General features: G+C 41.4%; 4 protein-coding genes and 1 long non-coding RNA gene across 7 annotated transcripts; 2 read left to right on the top strand and 3 right to left on the bottom strand.

Moving 5' to 3' along the window:
- Positions 1-446: 446 nt before the first annotated feature.
- LOC145215531 (uncharacterized) lies at positions 447-15,380 on the bottom strand. Its single transcript, XM_080084230.1, has 5 exons — positions 15,179-15,380; positions 9,639-9,824; positions 9,474-9,574; positions 8,769-8,903; positions 447-650 (listed from the first exon to the last, which is right to left on the bottom strand). The coding sequence occupies exons 1-5, from the start codon at positions 15,378-15,380 to the stop codon at positions 447-449; spliced, it is 828 nt and encodes a 275-aa protein (XP_079940356.1).
- Positions 1,937-5,330, bottom strand: LOC145213722 (uncharacterized). Its single transcript, XM_080082096.1, has one exon. It carries the CDS (start codon positions 4,721-4,723, stop codon positions 3,002-3,004), a length of 1,722 nt encoding a protein of 573 aa, XP_079938222.1. The 5' UTR covers positions 4,724-5,330; the 3' UTR covers positions 1,937-3,001.
- Positions 10,497-15,082, top strand: LOC145213721 (uncharacterized). The gene has a single exon (XM_080082095.1). The coding sequence runs from the start codon at positions 10,807-10,809 to the stop codon at positions 14,854-14,856; it is 4,050 nt and encodes a 1,349-aa protein (XP_079938221.1). The 5' UTR covers positions 10,497-10,806; the 3' UTR covers positions 14,857-15,082.
- Positions 15,381-17,957: 2,577 nt separating the features above from the next.
- Positions 17,958-20,928, top strand: LOC145213675 (uncharacterized). The gene is made up of 6 exons (XR_013856877.1): positions 17,958-18,193; positions 18,309-18,412; positions 19,055-19,195; positions 19,591-19,721; positions 19,937-20,026; positions 20,180-20,928. It is a non-coding gene; the product is annotated as an uncharacterized LOC145213675 (long non-coding RNA).
- On the bottom strand, positions 20,018-25,245 carry LOC145213669 (uncharacterized). Of its 3 annotated transcripts, none has more exons than XM_080082036.1 (9): positions 25,180-25,245; positions 24,892-25,064; positions 23,972-24,834; positions 23,786-23,905; positions 23,584-23,694; positions 23,324-23,482; positions 23,181-23,252; positions 23,033-23,125; positions 20,018-20,952 (listed from the first exon to the last, which is right to left on the bottom strand). In XM_080082036.1, exons 1-9 carry the CDS (start codon positions 25,195-25,197, stop codon positions 20,189-20,191), a joined length of 2,373 nt encoding a protein of 790 aa, XP_079938162.1. In that variant the 5' UTR covers positions 25,198-25,245; the 3' UTR covers positions 20,018-20,188. The 3 variants fall into 3 exon arrangements, with proteins under 3 accessions (XP_079938162.1, XP_079938164.1, XP_079938163.1); XM_080082038.1 differs by having other exon boundaries at positions 23,339-23,482; XM_080082037.1 differs by having other exon boundaries at positions 23,584-23,682.
- Between the last annotated feature and the right edge of the window lie 403 nt (positions 25,246-25,648).

The raw sequence follows: 25,648 nt of genomic DNA, 5'->3' as shown, positions 1-25,648 counted from the left end.
GTGGTACTCTTACTCGGTACTCGCTTCAAAACCTGGTATCGTCCCATCACTACTTACAAGGCAAACACTTTATGTCCTAGTTACCTGAAATATGACACAAGCTCTTGCAATTTGTCCAGCTAAGTAAGTTCTCAGCTCCGGGGATTGAGCATTATCCAAAATTGAACCCGGTAATGCGTCACTGATTGTGAAATCTCTCCCCTCCTTTGAATTTTCATTCACAGCAGGTTCCACTTTCTTTTTCCCAACGACAGATTTTTCGAGTTTTTTAATTTTCCTTTTGTCCTTTAAAAGTTTTTTTTCAGCTTTTCGTTTCAGTTGTTCAGTCTTTTTACTTTTCTCCATTATTATTTTTTCACAACTTTATCATCTGTACTTTATGCAATTCCTAAACAAACTACTTAGTCTGGAAAAAAAAAAAATAGAATTATTTAAAACAATGACAGTCAGTCTTTCACATCAGTAACATAAAATCTTTTGGGCAAAATCGAGTATTTAAATGTTGACCACAATGCCTCCCCAGCTTTTTCTTGCACAACTTTGTCAGATATAACTTGCGTTGTTATTTGCCGACCAAGTTCACTTCCCTGTTCTGTTATCATTTCTGAAGCTAAAACATCTTGAAAAAATTCAGAGATCAACTTCTGCACCTGGAGAAACAAATCAAATGTAATGTTTTGGCACCAGTACAGACAAATCAAAAGTCTACGGAATTTATACAAATTCATGGGAAAAAAAATCACACAATAATTTTGCTATTAGATCACAAAGATGGCCGAGTGGTTATGGGTTCTAATCCTATCTCGGTCACTTGTGTTTCTCTGAGCAGAAAACTTACTTCAGATTTCATTAAACCAATTGAAGACACCAACTTCACTAATAAAAAACGACACAATAGATTTGTAAGCATGACACATTAAGGCGCTGCCCACCCACCAAGAAGAGAAAAGAAACAAACAAAAAAATATACAAAAGTGTTTTTCAACTAGAGGGGTGGTTTAGCACATTTTGCCATTGTCCATACACTAAATCGTATTCTAAAACTGCAATACAATTCCTTCACTTATTTTATATTGGGTCCCATATTAGCCACCGTCTTTTAAAACGTTAGTTGTTTCTGCAGGCAGAAACTCATGGGTCCCCACACATGCAAAGTTGTAAATACTGCATTTCAAGAGATAACCATAAGAAACTTTGGTGTTGTAAAGTTAAACACTGTGATTGGTACTAGGATTAAATAGTCATGCTATGCAAAGTTCAAACTATACAAATCAACTCAATTCAAGCGTTGTTTAAAGTTTGTCTAGTTTAAAACAAATAACTAAAACACAACAATCGATACCTATAAATGGCATAACATTTCCAACAATTGCGCACTGTTTAAAAACTCACCCATTTTAGGGGGCTAGTAGGGTGACTATTGGGGTTACAGGGTTTAACACAACAATCGTCATTTGTAAATGGCAAATTGTACAAGCTATCCAAATTTCAGCCAATTCCGACCCTGTTTAAAAAATTTACCCTTTTTAGGGGGCTAGTGGGGTAAATGCTGGGGCTACAGGATTTAACACAACAATCGTCATTTGCCAATGGCAAATTCTACAAGCTATCCAAATTTCAGCCAAATCCGACCCTGTTTAAAAATTCACCCATTTTAGGGGGCTAGTGGGGTAAATGCTGGGGCTACAGGGTTTAACACAACAATCATCATTTGTAAATGGCAAATTGTACAAGCTATCCAAATTTCAGCCAATTCCGACCCTGTTTAAAAATTCACCCATTTTAGGGGGCTAGTGGGGTAACTGATGGGGTTCTTCACCCTAATGTTGAAAATATGAAACTGCAATGACCCAAACAACAATCCTGTGAAATTTTGTCCAAATCAGCCAATGTTTCAATTTTGACCACTAGGGGGCGTTTTAACCAACAACCGTAATGACTTGTGACGTCACAAGGTTTATTGTCACGCCAACAAACGAGCGTTCACACCCTATAGGTGTGAAAATAAAATAATACAAGGAAACAATGCGAGGAAAGACAAAACGAAGGACGCTACCACAAAGGGTTGAAAATGTCGAAAGTGTAAAAGACACAATGACGCTAGAAAAAAGGCGAGACAAAAAGGAACCCTGATTGGATCACTCTCGACCAAACACGAAACGATGTCATGAAGACCTGATGTCGCGAAAAAAGCAGCAAAACAAAGGGTCACTGAGAACAGAGGAAGAGCACGCCGGCTTTTACTCCCCGCCATGGCGGATGTGCATTGGCCCGCGTCTCGATCATGACAAATAAAAAAAAAAAAAAAAAAAAATGGCGATTTATTACAAGCAAGTACATAGTAGGTTCCAAGCTCTCTATCATTGGCCCATAGGCGACCAATCAGAGGCTTGGTACCCAGCACGCATAGCACCATAGCACGTAAGAGCACCAAATATCAAAGAAACTGGACTAATTTACATAAATGTAAGTAGCTCTAGGGAAACAAAAGGCAGGAAGATTAACAAAGCACTGCAAGGTTTTCGTTGGGGCTTTGAACCCAATAAAACAAAAACAAGGGGAAACTCGACGTTATGCAAATGAGGCGATCCTTAGGGATTGCCCTAAACATGACACAAAACCAACTACATATATAAGCACACTACTAAGGTATACAGCATAGGGCTGTTGAGACGTGTGTGATTAGTCACCGCGTTGACCACTCAGAGGCGAGACAACAAAAAGGCGGTTATGGTAGAGATAAGCACGACAAATAAAGACTACCACTAGGGTTTTTACAAACGGACATTCTAAGGGCATTAACACAAAGGTTAGACCGGTATCTGGTTGCGTTGGGGCTCTGCTTTAATAGCAACGGAACCCAACGTGTTCGGTGATGATAAAACATCTAGGAAAACACTCAAAAAAAAACACATCAATTGATGCAGGAGTTTTCAGAAAAATGGCGGGGAAAACGCACTCTATTTACCGGTAACAAAAGAGAAGAAAAGGTTCGACGACCTTACAGTGTTATATTAGGGAATACAGGGTCATTGGGTGTGACATCTGCACCGCACTTGTTACAAGATACGCAAAAACTTTCTTCTAAACAGTTAATCGCGTTACATTCTCTACAGCGCCGGATATATCCGGCGCATCCTTGACAAAAAGTTTCAAACCTTTCGGGTTTGAATAAAATATCTTCGCCGCAGGTGCAGAGGAAAATTGTCTGCCCTGGTGCGGGGGTACGGCGGCGTTTAACACTCTTCTCCGACGAAGAGGATGAAGAGAGTTGGCGTTTTGCTACAATGTCTTTACCTAACCTTAGTAGTTTTTGGTGGTACTCCTCGGGGGAAACTCCTTCCTTTCTAGCGCGCTCCGCCAAGGATGAATAGTTTCTGGGAGTGGTAGTTGTGGCGGGCTCACCCGAGGTGAGACCCTCTGGAACACCACGTGGGGTGGCGGGCTCACCGGGGGCACCCGAGGTGCCGCCCTCCGGATACTGAAGGGTTCCTTTGTCGGGGGTACCCAAAGTACCGCCCTCCGGATACTGAAGGGTTCCTTTGTCGGGGGTACCCAAAGTACCGCCCTCCGGATACTGAAGGGTTCCTTTGTCGGACGCACCCGAGGTGCCGTCCTCCGGATACTGAGTTCCTTCCATGTCGGGGGCACCCAAGGTGACGCCCTCTGGTTCCCGCAGAGCTGAGTCGGACGCACCCGAGGTGCCGTCCTCCGGATTCTGAAGTTTTTCCTGGTCGGGGGCACCCAAGGTGCCGCCCTCCGGATACTGAAGGTCCATCTCACTGTTGTTGACGTCCCGCGAGGGTGGGGGTAGCCGACTCGAGGTGCCGCTCTCTGCGTCCCCGCAGGTAGATGTTGGTGCACTCGAGGTTACGATATGCAGGTCTCGAGGCGATGAGTCGAGCTCTCCCGGGGCGCCTTTCTCAGAGTCTGGAGAAACTGAGGCGGGCGGACCCGAGGTAGCGTCCTCTTGTTCACGCGTTTGCGAGGCGGGCGGGCCCAAGGCTTCGCCCCCTGACTCGGCAATCGGCGAGGTTGGCACTTCCAAAGTGCCGCCCTCTGTCTCATTGGTTTCTTTACCCGACACTTTCTTTAGTGTCGGGAAGTTCTCGTCCTGTGAGCGAAAGAGCTCACAGGTATCCCGCATGTGTCCAAATTGTCGGCACACATAGCATTGCGGCGGTTGATTATCATATTCAACCTGAAAGGCTAAACCTCCGATTCGAATTTTCGGCCCAATCGGCTTTAGCTTGAGTTCGGTCGTTTTGATTTCAAACGACCGTTGTCCGTCTTGAAGGCCCCAACGGTCCTTCAATTTCTCGGCCTTTTTCACAGTACCATGCCTACTCGCAAGGTAATGGCGGATCTCCTCCACGGGGTGCCGCGGAGGAATCTCTCTTACAATCACCTTCGTCCACTCTTGGTCATAGAGTCGGACGAACTCGACGGCACTCAGCCGTTTCATCTTGTCAACAAGCCTTTTCGCACCTTCACGCGTTCTGCACGTGAAGTCAGTGAGGCCGCCTCGGCGCTCAACTATACCTTCCAGATCCCGGATGGGATACTGGATTTTGGCCAGCATTTGGTAAATATAATGCCGGGATTTCTTTTCCGGCAGCTTGGCCAGGACCTCGGTCTCCCGGTTGAAAACCGGCGAGGCCCGGCGCGGAATACCGCGGTTAACCACTTTGTTCCACGGCGTGGAAGTTGTTGGAGCCGTCATGACGTCACGGGAGAAACTCGACCTGTGACGTAGAAGGTCGAAAGTTACCCGACCGTAACGACTGAAGCGTTTACGTCGGATTAATAACTGGCTAGTCCTTGTCCCAGCAGGGGCCCTGAGAAGGGCCGGGAGCAATGGGTCTAGTTAAGTCGGGTTGGGGGAACTCCCTCCTGCAGATGGCCAGCGAGGGAGGAGGTGGGGGAAGATCGACTTACGTCCACTAGGGCGCGCAAGTCGATGGGGTAGATTTTTGGGAAAGGGCTTCCCTTTGTGGTGCGCCACGCAGGGAAGATAGGTGAAAGGGGACAGCCGATTCTCTCAACGCCCCTAGTGTTGGTGGCCCCAAAAAGGGCCCAACGGGCGGCTGTGGGAAGGGGATGGGGGAAGGGAGTGGGTACGGGGTGGTAGTAACGATCCGGAGCCAACTTAATCGGAGCCAACTTTCGGAGCCAACTAACGTTCGTGGTGAGCCAACCTAAGTTGCTTCCAACCTCGGGCAAGGTCCGCGTACAAACCTATTGGCTTAGTTTGCTGTTTGCCTCGAGTCAACAAGGGGCAACGAGCGCGATCTCGATGCTTACCTTATGCAAATAGAATCAAGGCTGACGTCACAAGGCTGTGAACAACCCCCTTGACTGCGATCTTTTTGTATTGGCGCACCAGGTCGCACAATAAACATAACATGTCTTAAAACAACAAAGGACGTACCACAAGGGGTTGATAGCGGATAAACAAAGAAAAGGTTAAGGAACAAAACATGTACATAGCGGAACGAAAAACATGATGTCGCCAAGAGGTGGGAACGCTGGGAAAACGAAAATAAGAAAGCCCTGTTTGATTGGCCCACCGGGCGGCCAATCAGAGGCTTGGAGCGTTATGCACATGAGAACGCATAAGAGTACGAAAAACCGCAAAGTAGAATAATGAAAATACGAAACAACTTCCAGGCCCTGTATGATTGGCTCATACAACAGCCAATCAGAGACATGGAAAGGAATGCGCGTTAAAGCGCATAAGTACACAAAAACGGCAAAGGACAGAAAACGATAATACGATACAACTTCCAAGCTCTGTAGGATTGGCCCATCAGGCAGCCAATCAGAGATTTCGGAGGCAATGCGCAACAAGGTGCATAAGTACACAATAAACAACAAAATACAAAACGAAAATACGCTACATCTTCCAGGCTCTGTAGGATTGGCCCATCGCGCAGTCAATCAGAGACTTGGAAGGCAATGCGCAACAAGGCGCAATGTACACAAAAACCAACAAAGTATAAAAACGGATATGACTTCCAAACTCTATAGGATTGGCCCATCTGGCAGCCAATCAGATACTTGGAAGGGAACGCGCGTTATGGCGTGTGAACACAACACGCAAAATGACGTACATACAAACAGGGTACAATGCAGTAACGAAAACAGTACGTAAGTAAAGCCTTATGTGAAAGGCCGACGATTCGGCCAATCAGATGCTATGCACTAGACGACTTCTAAGTCTCTAGTTAAGGTGAGGACATAAGGCGTACTAGAGCAGAGTATATACAAAAACGAACATAAAGCAGGGCCCTGTGTGATTGGCCGACGGTACAAAGGCTACATGTTGAAAGGAGGCGGTTATGGTAAGGTTGCAAGGTAGAATTCACCACTAGGGCTTTTCGAAGTGGGCGTTCTAGAAACGCGAGGGAGAAGTTAAGACCTATGCCTAGTTACTTTAGAGCTCTGCTTCAAACGCAGGGAAGCTCTCTTTAAACGGGGGTAGGAATGCACCTAAACAAAAGGCCCTAATAAGCATCTATTATTGCAAACATAGCAAGAGAAAGGCGGGAAAAAGAGGCTCTATTCCCCGCCAGATGTTGGGGGGGAAACAAATTGGGTGGTGTTACAGCGTAAAGTTTGGAAAAACGTCATTCGCTGTTACATCAGCGTAGCAGTTCCAGCATATTGTACTAAAATTGTCTTCCAGGTTGTTTACCGCTTTACATTCTGTTCAGCGCCGAAGATAACCGGCGCATTCAGAACAAAACAAATCAATAGTGTCAGAATTGAATATAACCTCTGCGCCACAGGCGCAGGGGTTAACTGTCTGCCCTGGTCCGGGATAGCGGCGGCGCTTACGGCCCTTATCTAAAGAGGAAGATGAAGAGCGTTGGCGCTTTTGTAAGGCGTCTTTAACTGACCGTACTCTTTTCTCGTGGCATTCTTCTGGGGAAAGTCCTTCCTGTAGAGCGCGTTCCGCCAGGGTGAGGCGCTCTGAGTTTCCGCTGGATGTGGCGGGCTCACTCGAGTTGTGAGCCTCTGGAATTCCGTCCGAAGTGTCGGGGGCACCCGAGGTGCCGCCCTCCGGATGCTGAAGGTCCGTGGCGGGGGCACCCGTGGTGCCACCCTCTGCAACTCCGGTCGGTGGTTCGGGGGCGTCCGAAACGCGGCCCTCAGGATACTCCATGTCCTCTGCGGGGTTGGTCACCTCCATAATGCCGTCAGTCTTTGCGGGGGCGTCCGAGACGCGGCCCTCAGGATACTCCTTGTCCTCTGCGGGGTTGGTCACCTCCATAACACCGTCATTCTTTGCGGGGGCGTCCGAGACGCGGCCCTCTGGATACTCCTTGTCTTCGGCGGGGGCACAAGCCTCTGTTTCCCCGTGTTGGTTGTCAGGGGCGTTCTCGATCTCGTTGCCGGAGATTAGCCCTTCATTAGTGTGGGAGCAGATCACTGCATCCCCGATGTCTGCTGTTGGAATATCATTTGTGGGACATTCCTGCACGACAGATGGGATCGATATGGTAGTCGCATCCTTCTTCTTCTTTTGGATAGGTGTGGAGGTCATCTGCGGACCGTCCTGCTGATCCCGATCATCGGTAAGTGCCGGGTAGTTGACTTCTCGGCTCTGGAAGACGTCACATGCATCTCGCATGTGACCAAAGTTTCTGCAAACGTAGCACTGTGGGGGTTGTCCCTCGTACTCGGTTTTGAATGACAGACCCCCAATGCGTATTTGTGGCCCGATAGGGCGCAATCGTAGCTCAGCAGTTTTGATGTCAAACGTCCGTTTGCCATCCTGGAGACCCCAACGGTCTTTACACTTTTCTGGCTTCTTAAGCGTGCCATGCCTGACAGCCAGGTATCTACGCACTTCCTCAACCGAGAATCTCGGCGGGATTTCCTTGACCAGGACTTTCGTCCATTCTTGGTCGTACAAGCGTGCAAACTCAACAGCACGAAGCTTCTTGAGTTTCTCCACCAAATCGATGGCGTTCTGGCGGGTCCCACATGTAAAATCTGTAAGACCCCCTCGTCTCTCAACAATCCCCTCCAAGTTACTGATGGGGAATTGTATCTTTGCAAGCATCTCGTATATAAAATGACGAGATTTTTTCGTCGGCAACTTTGCCAAGACCTCTGTCTCTCTCGTAAATTCCGGCACTCCCCGCGGGAGCCCTTGATTCACCACTTTGTTCCAGGCTCTGGGAGCATTTGGTTGCTTTGACGTCATCGTCGAGTTCGACTCGAGTGACGTCGATCTGTCTCGTTGCTACTGCGTCGGCTGCTGCTGCTGCTCCTGTCAGACTGATCAAGGCTGTGAACAACCCCCTTGACTGCTATCCGCAAACACGTTCACCAAGCAATCCTTAAACACAAGTACCAGATGTAGTTGGGTTTATAACATCACACAAAACTAGCGTTTGTGGTGCGCACAAACCACATTTTACATTTTGGGGGCTAGCGGGGTAAATACTGGGGTTATCATGACAAACGAAGCAGATGGCACATCTACACAACTATATCTACCATCTGTGAAAGTTTCATCCAAATCCATCAAACATTTCAGGGCAAAATGGGGTGGACAAACTTCAGGGAAGAAAAAAAAAAAAAAGAAAAAAAAAGAAAAAAAAAGAAGAAATCGAGTAAAATCAAGATGTGTCCCCTTCAAGGAAGGGGACCCATAATTAGCCAAACAACGCAGTTACCTGGGATATTTTCTAAATTTGCAACAGTTTTAGTTCAGTATGTGATAACACTGTATTACTGTAGCAATTTTGTCTTACTTCTGGGGTGTGAGTGATGTCTTTAATCAACAGTTGTAGCGAAGATTTAACACTTTCGTCATGAAGCAGTTTTTCAACCTGACCTTCAACAATATTCCGGGTGTCATCAGCTTTCAAAATTGTGAGGAGTATTTCCTTCACAAAATACACAGTTAAGTTATTTGTTTCAGGCTTAAATTTTCTGGCGTTTTTAACAGTGGTACTAAATACCGCATGGTACCGCATGTGGCCGCATGTGACCGCATGGTATCACACGGTAGGAATCTGTGAAGAACTTGAATATGCTTCTACCAAAAAATAATTTTGCGGACTTTTGAAAGCGCTGACGGTTAGAGCTATTAGGGTTGGGTGAAGGTTTAAAATTAAAATCAATCTAGAATCTGGTCCATTTTACCCCTAATGGGGCTGGAATTTTTACATTTCACATAACATGATGTATTTTAAGAGGAATCACATGCGGTCACATGCGGTATTTAGTACCACCTGTTTTCAATACTGTACTTCACTGGAAGCATACAATTATCAGAAGTATTTCCTTCACAAAATACACAGTTAAGTTATTCGTTTAAGGGTAATAATTTTTTGCATGTTTAATGTTGTAATTTACTGGAAGCATACAATCATTTAAAAATTTTAGGATTTGCAGTTCACACGTATTTCAGCTTTTGGAAATTATTTTTTAAACCAAAAACTGTTTCAACAAACTTTTAATCTGCTTGAAACTTCATTTATAACGTTTTGATCTCGTATGACACCTAGCAACAAATTTGTAGCAGCTTGTTTGGTTTCATCGCTCGATAAAACATCTGTGCAAAAAAACAACAACTTGTAAGCAAGTTTGACAAAAACCGCAAGTACTTGGAATTTTACCCAAAACAAATTCACTCGATTGTTTTCGTAAAATCGGGTCGTGAAGCAAATTGTGGACAAGATCCTTTGGAAGTTCTTCTGTTTTGCTCAAAAGATGTTCATTGTCTAGAGATCGCTTAGCAACTGTTGAAACTTCTTCGGCCATGATGTCACGCATTTCGTCTTTGAAGAAATAAGCATATCCTCCTGTACAATAAGTTTTATTCGAGTTCAGCTGTTAATATGTTGTTGTTTTTGAGTGTTTTAGAATATGTAACACTGCCTTATGCTATTGTTGTTTTTATATAAGTCCCAATGTGAGATATGTGGTAAATTCAGTAAACTCTCAACTGCCCATTCAAATAAGTAAGGTATCTTTAAACAGTACCATGTTGTCTGTCACATTTGTTTTGGGTCACTAGAATTAAACTGGATCTAGCATTGCAAAAAACATGCTATTTATATTCCCTTTAATGTCCCAATTAATTAAAACTTTTCACGCCAGTGACAGTGTGCTAGTTCTTGAAAACAACAATTAGTATTTTGTTTAGCATTACACCAGTTGAACGACAAATTTGTTAATATGCAACCTGGTGGACGAAACGCCTGTTCAGTGTGCTGGTCATTTATGTACTTTTAATTTGTTTTTAAATAAGCCTAACTATTTTTAGTAAAAAAAGGATCCGGTATTTCAGAGTATTTTTAGGATTTCTAAAGCTTTTTAAAAAATGACAATGTTTGTAGTATGAACAAAAAACATATTTTCACAATACAAATTAAGGATATAATTCATTACTCCCCAAATTTGAAAGATTTATCAATTTAGATAATAAAACATATCTCTTTAATAAAAGTTTGGTTCTTACTAGGAAGTTGTCACAACCAGTAAACCCAAGGTTGGGCAATGCTATATGACGTCATAAGTGTCAGCGTAACAATGCGTTTGTGTGGTATTGCAACATGTTTTGGGTGTGGTCGCCATTCTATTGAATACAGTTGAACTGGAAAGGCCTATTTTTTGGTTATCTCTAAACGCTGACCTTGAGAAAAGTTACGCACGTCGCACTTGTGTGTCTAACTGCATACTAGTACGCGACAATTCTGGGGGCTCGTCCGGGATCTACAAATTAAATAAAAGTTTAGTTTGGATCCAATTTATGTGCGTATCAGCAGACCTCTTGTAAGCAGCATGGAGAAACTATTAGAGATGGGAAAGCAAATGGAACTTTCTGGCGAAAGTTTGATGAAGTTCGTAGCTGATCAGCAGGCTCAAGAACGCGAAGAAAGGCGTTTGGTCAGAGAAGCTGAAACCGATAAGGAAGCAAAGGTTCTTGCACAGAAAGAATGTGAACTTGAATTAAAGAAACTCGAGGTGCAGCTTGCACAAGTGAACAGCGACAGACAGGAAGTAGCTGTTGGAAGCAGAGCAAAAGTGCCCAAGTTACCGGTATTTGTTGACGGTAAAGATGAGCTTGATAGCTATTTGTTACGGTTTGAAAGGTTCGCCACAAATAGCAGTTGGAAGCAAGAAGAGTGGGCTACAGCGTTAAGCGCGCTACTCACGGGGAGAGCTCTAGAAGTCTACTCACGACTTTCGGATACTGACGCGGTTGATTATCGCCGGTTAAAGCATGCCTTACTAAATCGGTACGATCTTACGGAAGAAGGCTACCGTATGAAATTCAGAATGGCAAAGCCCGAGGAACATGAGAGTCCGGAGCAATTTGCCGTGAGGATTCAGAGTTATCTAAACAAATGGGTAAAGCTTTCTGGCCATAACACAGATTGGAGCGAATTGAGTGATTTGTTTGTCAAGGAGCAATTCCTGAAATCTTGTCCGGAGGACTTGTCTGTGTACATTAGAGAACAAGCGCCTAAAACGCTAAACAATCTGACGACAGTCGCCGAACAATTTTTAACAGCGCACAACCGAAAGTTGGCTGGAGATAAGGAAAAGAAAGTTGTCGAGAGAGCGAGAAAGTGCTTTATTTGCGATAAAGTGGGGCACCTTGCGAAGGACTGCAGGTCACGTGCATACCCACCAAATCCGCCAAAAGTGTCTTGCGCAAAAGCACAAGGTAAAATGACGTTTGGTCGACGGAATACCACACGTTTGCCGCTTGTTGAAGGTCGAGTTGGTCGACATAAAGTAACGGCACTTAGAGACACTGGATGCACTGGAATCTTGGTCAACAAAAAGTTTGTGGATGACGATCAGATTCTGGATAAGCACGGGTCTATCGAGTTAGCCGACGGCAAGTTGGTCAAAGCCAAGGTGGCTAAAATTACAGTAAGTACTCCATATTACAGCGGTGAAGTGGAGGCATGGTGTCTGCCCAACACGGCACACGATTTGTGCATCGGAAATGTTGCTGGTGCAAGAGAAGCCGACGATCCAGATGTGGCGTGGGGAAAAGTATGTGCAGTTACTACGAGGGCCCAGAAGGAAAAGAGTAAAAGAAAGGACAAACCTCTCGTAGTACCGGTTTGCGAAGAGTGGCCGGTTACGGACAGTGATGGATTTAAAAGCGCACAGCGATGTGACAAGTCTCTTGACGATTTGCGGGACCGTGATGAGGAAATGGTAAGAGGGCAGCAAATAACAAAGTTTGTGACCACAGACGGACTGCTTTATCGGGCGTATTTGCACCCCAACGTAAATGAAGGAAATTGGTTAAGACAGCTGGTTGTACCCGTTTCTCTGCGAAGTAGAATTATGCAAGTTGCTCATGACTCGATCATGGGGGGACATTTGGGAATAAAAAAGACATGTGACAAGATTATGCAGAGCTTTTACTGGCCGGGCATACGAGACGACGTCCGACGTTTTTGTCGGTCATGTGACATTTGCCAAAGGACAATTAGTAAAGGAAGCGTACACAAGGTGCCCCTACAGAGTCAACCTCTAATTGATGTTCCATTTAAGAGGGTGGCGGTGGACCTCGTCGGACCTATTTATCCAACGAGTGCGGAAGGACACCGTTACATTTTAACACTGGTCGATTACGCAACACGTTATCCGGAGGCAGTGGCGCTTAAGAAAATCACGGCAGAATCGGTTGCTGAGGCTTTGGTGGATATGTACAGCAGGCTAGGGATTCCGGATGAAATTTTGAGTGATTTGGGGACTCAATTTATATCGGAATGCATGAAAGAGACCGAACGGCTCCTCATGATCAAACACCTAACAACTACACCGTACCATCCCATGTGTAATGGCCTCGTTGAAAAATTCAATGGCACGCTAAAGCGAATGCTGAAGAGGTTGTGTAGCGACCAGCCTGAGCAATGGAATAGGTATATAAACGCGTTGTTGTTCGCATATCGCGAGGTTCCACAAGAGGCTACAGGTTTCTCGCCGTTTGAGCTTGTTTATGGAAGGACAATTCGTGGTCCAATGGCAATTTTGCGCGAGATGTGGACCAACTCAGCCACTATTCCTGAAGTGAAAACAAGTTATCAGTACGTCATTGATTTAAAGAAACGGATAGAGACGACAATAGCGCTGGCGAGGGAAGAGTTGGACAAGTCACATGTGAGATACAAAAGGCACTTCGACAAGAAAACAAAGCCGCGAAAGCTTACAGTAGGACAACAAGTGTTGTTACTTCTGCCAACCGATAACAACAAGCTCCTAATGCAGTGGAAAGGACCATTCACGGTGATTGACAAAGTCTCCGTTAATGATTACGTACTAGACGTCAATGGAAAGCGTAGGACCTTTCACATCAACATGTTGAAGGTGTATGTGTCTCGGAATGACACGCCTGTTGCACGTACAGAAGATGTCCCAATAGATACTCAACAGGGGCAAGTGGGTAGCTGCAAATGTCCTGAAGATCCTTCATTCAAATTTGGGGAAAGGCTGACAAGAGATCAAAAGACCGAGGTTAGGGACCTCGTGAGAAGCTACGAAGAGATATTTAGTGACGTTCCTGGTGAAATGGATTTTACCGAACACCGTATTCAGCTGACTGACAATAAGCCAATTCGTTCAAAACCATACGCAGTACCTTACAAACTGCGGGATGGTCTCCAAAAGGATATTGAAGATATGCTGGATAAGGGTATTATTCAGAGATCGCAATCAGCATACGCTTCACCCGTGGTCATCGTCAAAAAGAAAGATGGTTCAAATCGAATCTGCATCGACTACCGGAAGTTAAATAGGGTGACTGTGTTGGATAACGAACCAATGCCAACTGTGGATGAAGTGTTTCATGAGTTATCGACCAGCAGGTACTTTACAAAGATTGACCTGACGAAGGGTTATTGGCAAATCCCCGTTGCCGAACAGGATATCTACAAAACAGCATTCGTAACTCACTGTGGAACATACGAATTTCTAAAAATGCCATTTGGCATGGTAAATTCTGGTGCAACGTTTGTTCGCGCCATGCGAATCCTCTTGGACGGGTTGGACAATACGGAATGCTACATCGATGATGTGTTGGTTCATACAGAGACGTGGGGAGATCACGTGGTCGCGTTGAAAAGGCTGTTTGCTCGTTTAAAGTCAGGAAACGTTACAGTAAAACCTGAAAAGTGTATCGTTGGTGCAGACGGGGTCGACTTTCTGGGTCACTACGTGCACGCAGGGACCATTGGATTGAACGACGAGAATGTTGAGAAAATTCGAAATGCAAACCGTCCTACTACCAAGAAACAGGTCCGCTCATTCTTAGGTTTGGCTGGATATTATCGGGACTTTATCCCAGGTTTCGCGGAAATAGCTGCGCCTCTGACGGACCTTACAAGAAAAGGTTCACCTAACGATGTTATTCTGGGGCCACTGGAAAAGACGGCATTCGAGAAATTAAAGGAAAAGCTGGTCAACAAGCCCATCTTACACCTGGCAGATAAGAAGAAGATGTACATACTTCGCACCGACGCTTCAAATGTCGGCCTCGGATGCGTTTTGTTGCAACGGCATGGAAACGAAGTGTTCCCAGTGAGCTATGCCAGCAGGCGGCTGACTAAAGCCGAGGAGTCATATTCCACAATAGAGAGAGAATGTCTCGCTATAGTGTGGGCCATTAAGAAATTTAAAGTGTATATTTACGGAGGCGAATTTATTTTGCAAACTGATCACCAGCCTCTTGTGTATTTAACGTCGGCACGATATACAAATGACCGAGTAATGCGGTGGGCGATGTCGCTTCAAAATTATCGTATTACGTATGAAAGTATAAAAGGATGTGACAATGTTGGCGCCGACTATTTAAGTCGCATTTACTAAGTTGTGTTTTGTCGTTATATTTCGTTCTCTTGGCGTTGTGATTTCTTTGTTGCAAAAATCATAGATTTTGCTTAAATGGGGGGTAATGTCACAACCAGTAAACCCAAGGTTGGGCAATGCTATATGACGTCATAAGTGTCAGCGTAACAATGCGTTTGTGTGGTATTGCAACATGTTTTGGGTGTGGTCGCCATTCTATTGAATACAGTTGAACTGGAAAGGCCTATTTTTTGGTTATCTCTAAACGCTGACCTTGAGAAAAGTTACGCACGTCGCACTTGTGTGTCTAACTGCATACTAGTACGCGACAGAAGTAGTTTACCTGCCATTATAACAAAACCAAAAGATGCAAACAATAACTTCCCCCTCCAAGTATACATTCGCCTCATCTCATCCAGTTTTCTCAAAGCAGATTCAAAAATCTTGTTTTGTTCAACAACTTTTTGTTGTTTTGAATCTGGCAACTTTGCGTTGTTTGAAGAAAATCTGATTTGTTGCAAGTTACATCGCGAAGGAAAATTCATTTTGCCCGCCGAAATCACAAGAAAAACATGCTTTACTGATTGAAACATTGTGCAGAAATGTTTCTATATGTAATAAACTTTGCTTTAACAAAAATACAGTATGAGTTACGTTAAAAATGAGTTTCCTAGAAAAGTTTGATGACAAAGTGCATGGACTTAAAAGTTTTAAAATTTGAAAACTGCCATCAAATTTAAAACCTTTTTGATGAAAAATGAATGTTATTTCCGTTTTTTACAAGATTTTCGCTTTTTGTTACTGCACTATAGTTTACAAGTAATAATGCTTAGTTTCTTTTCACAAATCCGTTTCAGCAAAGTTTCACAAAATATCAAGCATGTGACTTTACAATCTTAAGGTTGTGGGTTCCAGTCCCACCCAAGTTCTTTATGCTTTTGCGAATTTGAGCTAAAAGATGTCAACGCCGAAAAAATTAAAACACATGATTATTGTTTGGCTAAACAGGCTGGCGTCGGTTTAACAATCAATCTTACCAACCAAATTTTCCCTAGTTTTCATAAAATTCGCCAAATCATAAAAATTACTTTAAATACAAATAATTATGAAGAAATTACAAAATTTGCTTTGCACTTATACATTTCCAGCTCTGATGCACGTTGCTTGCTGGGGATTTCCCGCAATAACAACTGTTAAGGTACAAGCTATAGAAAACATATCACTGGATATAGTAAGGTACCCTGAGTTGTGTTTATTTCGCTTAATGAAAGAACACGTAGCGAGACAATTCCACTAAAACAATCACCAAGCCCAAAATAGCTGCGCAACGTTAAAACGTTATGGTCTCCATCACATAATATGGAGCTAAACACGCTGTAGCTACACATTACTGTAAAGGCGTACAAACAACAGAGGTCTACACAAGCCGCAGTTTAAAAAAAATTGCCGGAGTTTGCGTTAATTAGATCAGCCGGAGCAGGAGTCGAACAGGAATTAAAAAACAAAACAGGCTCTATACATCTCAGATACATATATAACATTTTTTACAGTCAGTCTGCTCTGACTGCAGCGTCCCAATGTCGTAAACAAACTTAAGTTTTTTTGATGACACAAAGCTATGAGATAAAATTGACCACGTACTTCCAACATTGGAGCCTGCAATTTCTTCCAGTACACGCGTTTTTTCTCCGGTAGCGGTTTGTGTAAATGCCACACAGATTAATTGACATTTTTGACTTGATTAGTTTGTATTAACTGCTGTTTGGAGAATTTTTTGGTCGGTGAGCTATATGGTTTAAGTGTTGGTGTTGATGATTTATGCTTTTTACCTGTTTGTATGAAATAGTCTGAATATTCAACTGATAACAAGCAATTCTATTGCCTTTTTTAATTATATCTGCGGGAGATTCCTTAAGTAACAAAAGTGTTCCATAAATAGATAGTATTAGACTAGGGTTGCCATATTTTATGAAACACAATCCCTGACAAAATTTATCTCGGTTGCGTGAACCCAGTTTTTCTCAAACTTTAAGTCTAAATGTGTTGACGTAAGTCTGAGTGTGTATTTCAGAAAAACGAAAGTTGATTGCAGGATTTTAGCTAGTTATGCAAAATTGCGCATAACAATGATCCAAATCTGACATCACAGACAGGACAAGAACATGACAATTGTGCGCGAACAATTGCATTTTGTTAGTTGTCATGCAAGAAAACGTTACATACGATACTGTGATCCTTGTCAATTAACTTTCTGCGCACGCTTCTGTTTAGTTAAGTTCTTTTTTAACCAAAAAAATTAAACGATGGGAGTCGCAAGGAGCTTTTTAAATTTAATGAAAAATGCCATTGTAAAAATGTTCCACTGTAAAAATGCCACTGTAAAAATGACTTTGAGTTGTTTGTTAGTTCCCTGCATATTAGGTATACAGTTAAATGAAATTTTCCACGTTCTCATGTAGCTTCGAATGCTGTGTTTTCTTGAAACGCGGATTTTTATTTGTGCATTTAACGCATATTGTTAAACATCTAGTAACAAACAGGTATTGTTAGGCGCGCACACACATCAAACAGTAACAGGTACGTTAACCTGCGCGCCGCCAGTTTACCTCTAATCGTTTTATGGTAAAGACGCGGTTGTAGCTATCTACTAGAAAATTTCTCCGTTGGTACATTAATCTTGTTGTATACAAATATTTTTTCTTGAATTCCGGACTTTTAGGTGCATTTTACCATTTCTCCCTGACGCAGATTTAAACACTGAATTCCCGGACATGTCAGGGAAAATCCGGACGAATGGCAACCCTATATTAGATAAACTTTAAGATAGGTTTAAAATACGAGATTTTCGAGTTTATCGAAGAGAATTAAGTTGGGGTTGTTTGCATAGATACTACATCTATAGATACTACGTCGCTGTTTTGTTTGTTGTAAATTAAAATTCGGAGATGATTCGTTTGCTTATATAGGCTTTGTCAGTTTAAGAATCAGCCTTTTTCCTACAAATAAACATAAATACATTTTTGGAATCAGATACGCGAAGTGTTATCAACATCTCAGCTGCTGTTTTACGAACCGCTGATCGGGTACGGTTCCCTCATCCGTCTTTTCTTGTTGGAATCTTGCTGAGTGGAAATGTTTAAAAATGATACAGTACTTTTATGTGAAAGTGCGCAGCTAATAATTATTTGTTTTTACAGGCACTGAGAAATTCACAACTGAAGTTTTAAACCATTGCAAAAAATTAAACCTGAGTAATAAATCCCATAATTGATTATTGGAATTGTGATGTCAGCACAAGTACTATTGTGTTCTTGTGATGTCATAGACAAACTGCACACAATGTGCGCTGTGAATTGAGGTAAATCTTTTTCTTTTCCTCGGGTCATTATCAAACCATATTATGACACCACACTTTCACAGGGTGAGTTACTTCATAATTCTTCCCTGTCTACATTAAATATTATTTTTATTAGGAAAAGAGATAAGTTAAATTAAAGATGATTTCAACTTGAAAAGTCAAAATTTCCATCGGAAGGAGACATCTTGTTTGTGAGAAACCTTGTTGTGAGAAACAGAAGTAAGTTGTAATGGATGCCCTTGGATTATTATAATGTATATACTGACACATCAGTGTGTGAACAATAACTATGCTGTAGTGGCTGACATCCAAAAGCATTAGATTTAACATTATAAACTTCTAAAATTGCCTAATGCCATAAGTCATTAAACTGCAGCATATTTCTGAGCTTCCTAAATCCGATGGTTGCTCGGGATTATGTGTCAGGGATTACGCCATCACAAATTTCCTTTTTCTTTGTTATTGTATAAATCATACTTGAGTCAGGAAACAGCGGTGTGCCTGCCAATGTGATTAAGTGTCCTCAGTTAATTTGGTACCACGTGTTTTGCGCTATATAAGCTTTTGCATTTTTGTTTAATAAAACACACTGAATATGCACTGGACACTGCAAACACACTGGCATCAGTCTACGATCTTGACTGGCCATGTTCTTAACCTTAACGGCCGCCCCCAACAATGTAAATGTTTGTTTGTATGAGATTAGTTTGCTTGTTTTACTTTACACCAGAAATTATTCAGATTCAGTTTTAAAAAATTTCTGTAAACATAAAGTTGTTCATCTTAAATACTTGATGCTTATAAATTTCAAATACATAATCTTTCCTCTTGGTTTATTTAATTTATTTTTGCTTGAAACAGTGGGCAGAAGCTCTTGGTCCGCTTCAATAAAAACAAATGGAATTAAACGAAGCTTCATCTTATGTGGAAGGAAATTTATGAAAACAAGTGAGAAAACCTTCCTGGTGGAAAAAATAATCAAAGCAAGATGATTCAAACCAGGTTTGTTTTGACTATTCTTAGAAAAAAAAAATATGTTTTGTTTTAATTCCTAATTTCTGTTTTTAATTTAATCTCAATGACAAAAAATGATCTGAACTGCGTTTTTAATAAATATATTTTAGTGTAACAACAGTGCTTGTAAAAACTACCAAATAATTTGTGTGTTTTACCTATATGTACCCCCTGTATTATTTTGCACACAAAATTGCATATATGAGGCTGTAAGGCATAACAATGGGTTGGACAACTTGTGTTTTATTAATGCTGGGTGTTTGTTGAATTACGAATTATTAACTTGCTAATGTTGGTGACAAGAATCAATAACTGCTGGTTTTGTTTCTAAGATTATTAAAGGACCAGAGCCAAGATTTCAATTATATTTTTTTTATTTTCAGAGTTCATGTAGAAATTGGTTATAAATGTGATTATATCCGAGCTTCTGACAATTATCGAGAGTTGCAGTTTACTTGTGGAAACTTGTTGATTTAAAAATGTACAGATGGTTGTGTTTGGTCAGTTTTGCAAGGTTTGTTGCTTAGACTTGATATTCAACTTATTTACTTCAATTGTACATTTTAAAATCTAAAATATGTCCAAACCAGTTTCAAATCATTTGTTTCTCAATAAACTTAGTTTTCTGTGACTTACACCTAATTTATGTTTTAAGTTTAAATCTGTTAAACCCACAACTTTCTTGCTGCAAATAAACTCCACATTTTTAACTAATTCTTTGTTTTTTAGATTTTTTGCGGAAACTGATGTTTTGTGACAAATATCCTGAAAAGTTTGTGAAAATCGAGGAATTTTGAAATTTCACCAACATTTAAAGCAGTAAGTTTTATTTTTCCATTTGTACAAATAATCGTCACTAAAATACAGAGATTATGCACAAAGTCGCGAAAAAGAAACAAAGTTTATTTACAACGAAAATGTGAATTTCTTTATCAATAATTTTGTCACTGACAAAAACTTTTTGTTTTGCAGCAAACTTAATCACTTGTTCAACTTTGCTTTGTCTATTTGCAAATTCCATTCACTGTTTGCAATCGATTCTCCTCGTCGTTCCTCTGTTAAATCCTCCGCTGTTTTGTAAACTTCGATTGCTTTTGTGTAATATTCGACTGCTTCTTTGAATCGTGAAGTTTCACCGCAAACAGCACCAAGATTGTTCAACAAGACACCGTAGACTCGATACTTTGAACTTCCATCCCCGAACTTTGTTTCCATAAGTTCAAGTCCAAGTTTTATTGTTGTTTCTCTCGATGCCAAATCCCCGATGTGACCTTGACTCAGTTCAATGTAATACAAACACCGAACTTCCACTTCACAACGAACTTCTTCGTTTATTTGAAGGTCACGGATTTGCTGAATCATGTCACGCATCAGTGGGATCACGTGATCGCATACGATTTCTCTGTTTCTCAACTTCGTAATTAAATTAGAAGAATTTTCCATCAAAAGTTTGATTATTGTTCGAATTTCCCACGCACAATTCCCTACACTTATTGCTATAGCGGAGTCGGGATTTTTCTTCACATAGAAATCTGCGGCAATGCTGAAGAACAAAATGGATTCCAAATATTTGCCGGCATTTCGATATTTTGTGGCTTCGGCTTTTAAGTCTTCTGCAGTGCCCCCCAGTTGACTTTCAAATAACCTTGAAAGTTGCTGTTTTGTCGTTTTTGCTTCGTCATACTTTTTTGTTTTTAATAAATCAACATATTTTTGTACGAGTTGATTGAAGTCGTCACCTTCATCTACAAACAAATCAAAGCGTTGTTTTAATAAAAATAATGAAGTTTCGAACTAAAAAATTAAAAAACACCAAACAAATGTTGGTAAATACCGATAGGTGGCGTAAAGAGCTAAATTATTAGATTAGGTGTCAAACAGGGGTAGGGTTAATAAGAGGCTGAAGTTAATTTTCAATCAGTTTTTTTACAAGATCTTATCCCAAATCAAACAGCTTTAATTAACTGTCAGAATTTTAACAGTTGTTTATTTAAGATAAATCATTATTGTTATTATGTTCTGGTATTTTTGTTTTCTAAAATTAAATTACAAAAACTTGATGTTATTGTTGTCGAAGAAAGATTTTGATGCGTCACAATGCTATTATTATTATAGTTGAAAAGAACAATTTGACGTTTTCAGGTTCACTGCATCTTATGTAATAATTACCACATTAGTCCTACCATTTACGATACATGTATTTGATCTAAATAAGTGAACTAATTTTAAGTGCGTCCCTATCTTTACACCAGGGAGTCAAAATGTTTGTGATATGTGTTCAGGTTCGATTGGAAGAGCTACTAACACAGGAACTCACATCACAGGCCTGTTAATTTTCGACATGTGGCGCAACGGAGCATTGGCGTTTGCAATGGCAATAATTTCTGGCTTGGAAATTTAGCACGCGAGCTCCTCGATAAAGGATTTTACAGCATTAGATCCCGAATCTACAATATTCATTTGTTTTACTGAACGCATTAATACAAACACGCAAAAAATGTTTCGACTTAAATAATGCCTAATACCGTATTTGCTCGATTGTAAGCCGCCCTCGTTTATAAGCCGCCCTCGATTGTAAGCCGCATGTTGAGGCGTTAAAAAAATAATGTAAGCCGCTCTCGAATGTAAGCCGCACGCTGGAATTTTAGATAGGATTGTTTCATCTTTCTGTAGTTATATGGTATGACTATTTGCCCATATCTGTTAGTTACGTTAATAACTGTACCCAACAGAACGTATATCGACGTATAATCTGTACACGCATACATGTTTTGAACCCCAAATAATTTAAAATGTTGGAGTGTAGAAATGATTTCGGTATAAAATTAAAATATAAGCCGCCCTCGATTGTAAGCCGCCCTCGATTATAAGCCGCACAAACGGCAGCTAAAAAACAATGTAAGCCGCGGCTTACAATCGAGCAAATACGGTACTTAAACGTGTTTTTTGTAAGGATTTTTCGCTCGTTTTATATAAACCAGCTTTAAAATCATAACAAACAATTTATAATCGCATTACGCAAGACGTGTAAGTTGATACAAATCGTTATTAGATTTGCTTTTTGTTTCGTTTTGTTTTTGGTTTTTGTATTCCTGTGACGTCAAACTGGTTATGGCCATCTCCCAAAGCGCTCAAAAACCCATGGGAGTTTAATTAATCCAGTTTAATATATGTGCAATACCAGATGACAGGGCGGGTCAGAGGCGCAAGAATCTTGCCACAAAGTCGGGACGATAAAAAGGGGCAGACATGCATGACTGGTGGCACGTGATTCGCATCAACTGAACCATGGTAAGCGGTTGCCATGCTACCCTCACAAAACAAAATAACGACTTGCAAAGCAGAGCCTTTCAGTTTGGGTGCCAGCGGTCGCCAACAGCAGTTTTGGCAGAGTCAGAAAAAAGTACTAAACAAGTAGTTGTAAACAAGTCGCAGGAAGCCGAATGTTGGTTGACTTTCACCGTTAATTGCATTTAAATATGGTCGCTTAAACGTTAGAGTAGAACCAGCCAGTTTGATAATTTGGGTTTGCCCACCAGTTTTCCGCAGTTCCAGGCTAGTTTATATTCGATAGAGCGCAGTTGTAACCACATAAGGCTTTCCTATTAGCAAACATTTGTGCAAAACTGCACTTTATTTTCCATGTATATGATATTTACGATTACGATTGATAAGTGTAAAAATGTCCGAGTTTTTTTGAATGAGGTCTTAACCCGGTTAAACATTCTTGCGTCCACCATTAGGCGTGTGTGTAACAGCAAATAGAATAATTTACAACGTTTGAGTTTTAAGATATTTTCTACAAACCACTAACACAAGTATTACCTGGTGTTTCACCTGAAGTTGGATGGTTTTCCGTTTTGAATCCAAACAGTTTTCGAAGGCTTTGCTTAGCTTTGCGCAAAGTTGAGGTCCCACCTATATAACAAAATTATTTATATGATTTTTACGTGTTTATTTGTGATTGGTTTACCTGCAGGTTGCTGTGGTGATGTGCTGGAATGGGGAATTTCTTTCACCAGGGTTCTTGCGGGTCTTGTTTGATCTAAACACACAAAAAAACGTTTTTTGGTAAAATTTGAAAACTTTTCTTACCAAGGTGCTGCGATCTGCTACCTGTGGAAATTTCACCTTGTTGAGAAGGAGATGATACTTGCTCTTGAGCGCCCCCTGTTGGTTCAAGCGCGTGTTGCTGTGGTGATTTGCTGGAATGGGAACTTTCCTCTGTAGATTCGGTTAAGCGTTGAAATCCGGTACTTGCAGGATTGCTGGAATCTAAACACAAAGGTGACCTTAGAATGCGCTTAAAACATGTTTGTGTTTATATCCCGCTAGTTGGCGCAATCACAGTCGATTAGGTTTTCAATTTCTCATACCCGGGTGCTGAGGTTGGGGGTTTTCCCTTGAAACTTCCACAGTTGATGTTTTTGGTTGTGTGATTTCTATGGATGTATTGGCCTCCTTACTCTCTGTTCCTTCGATGGAATCTACAAATGTAATACAAAAGTATCGGCCACAATGCAACTATCAGCATTATGTGGATAACTACAAGTTAAAACGAGTCAATGTATCTCTTACCCGGCTGCTGTGATCTGCTACTGGTGGGAATCTCCCCTTGTTGAGAAAAACCTTGCTCTTGTGCGCCGGCTGGTGGTTCGGTAGGTGTTTCTATTGTGCGACTAGATGTAGTAGACGGCACTGGAAATTAAAACAGTTTGTGTGTAAAGAATACTTTTGTTTGTGGTGTTTAATATGAAGGTTTACCTTCAAAACGACCAGTCCTTGGTGAGAAATAATGAAGAGGGACGCGTTGACTTTCGTTGGTGGATGGTTGATTGACAACCATTTCCCTGGCAACACTTGCTACTTGAGAAAGTAGGTTTTCTGAGTTTTGCTTTTCCAACAGATTTTTTAATTCTTCTTTTATCTCAGTCATTGTGGGACGTTTTGTGGGATCTTGATCCCAGCATCGCTTCATCAGTAGTTGGAGTTGCTCTGCGATTTCTCTGTCTTCACCGACCAAAGTTTGTATCCAATCCTGTATTTCCTGACAGTCCGGTCTTTTTCCTTTCTTGATTTGCTCCAATAACTCCCTTCTCTCTTCTTCTGCCAGACGTGGATAAGGAGCTTTACGAGCAAGTACGAAATAAAATATCATTGAATATGCGTACACGTCGTGTTCCTTCCTCGGTTTAATGATAAGGTTCTTCAATTTTTCAGGAGCGGTGTAGTAGGGAGTGTATTGGGGCCTTTCTTTCTTGGTTCGTGCCAAAGGATTCACAGTTGCCGAAGTACTGTGTGTTGCCAGTTCGGCGGAGCCAAAGTCGCCAACCTTGCATTGAAGCTCTTCAGTAAGCAAAATATTTCCAGGTTTTAGGTCCTGATGAATTAAACGTTTGTCGGGCAAATTGTGACAGAAAGCCATTGCTGATGCTATTTCGAACAAAATGCGAACACGCACAGCAGGACCCAGTTCTTTGGATGTATCCATTAGTAGAGTTTCTAAATCTCCACCTTTGCAGTATTCCATCACAATTCCCATTGCAAAAGACCATTGGACGTAGCCAAAAATTCGAACGACATTTTTATGATCCGCTTTCAGCAAGTGTTCCATTTCTTCTTGAAACCTTAAGAATATTTCGATAAATATAGCTATTGTAGTTTTTGTATGTGACAAATCCTACATTTTCACAACCAGTGACTTTTTGTGCGTTGCACCATCGACTTTAAATATTTTGATGGCAACTTCTTTCTTTAACCCATTGTGGTATCCAAAGATAACATCCCCGAAACCTCCTGAACCGGCCTCAAACTTGTCAAGGTCACATGTGATGTCACCACAGTCCAATTCTCGTAACTGTTAAATAACAAGACAATGTAGATATCATTTGATGGTTGAAACCGTGTTAGGTCATTGCACGAAAATCAATATTTGATTCAATAACTTGTAAATCATCATGAACTATACTCACTTCATTTGTTGATGCCATTGTAAAGTTAATTACAGTTTCACTAATTTTTTTCTACTTTTCAGCGATATTGCTGCAAACAACAAAATACGAAATTTGTTACATGTTCCTGCATCCTTTTCCTTCACAAAATACTTTAAGCCCCTGCTACCAACTGACACTGTGTAAGGCTTCAAGTAGCTTTTATAAACTTTCACTAAAGCAGTCTAAATCAACAGGTGCGAGTTGATTGTTGTTAACTTTTTTCCGAACCGTTATAAGCTAAGATCTTCTATTGGTGCCACTCTTTTTTAAAAAAAAATGTAAATGTGAAATACAACTTACACACTAAACCTTCAAATGCGATTGGAACAATTTTTACCCAGTGCACTTCGTGGGTTTTCATGACGTCGTTTTATCAGACATCGTGAATGGTAACTGCTTCTTTGCAAACAAAAGTAACAAAAGGACAAATCAGCAACTTAAAGCCTTC

Source organism: Phallusia mammillata, chromosome 2 (assembly GCF_965637545.1).
Source record: "Phallusia mammillata chromosome 2, kaPhaMamm4.hap1.1, whole genome shotgun sequence".
In the NCBI taxonomy this organism is placed as follows: domain Eukaryota; kingdom Metazoa; phylum Chordata; class Ascidiacea; order Phlebobranchia; family Ascidiidae; genus Phallusia; species Phallusia mammillata.
The sequence above is the reverse complement of the archived record's forward strand: the minus strand, read 5'-3'. Positions and strand labels throughout refer to the sequence as shown.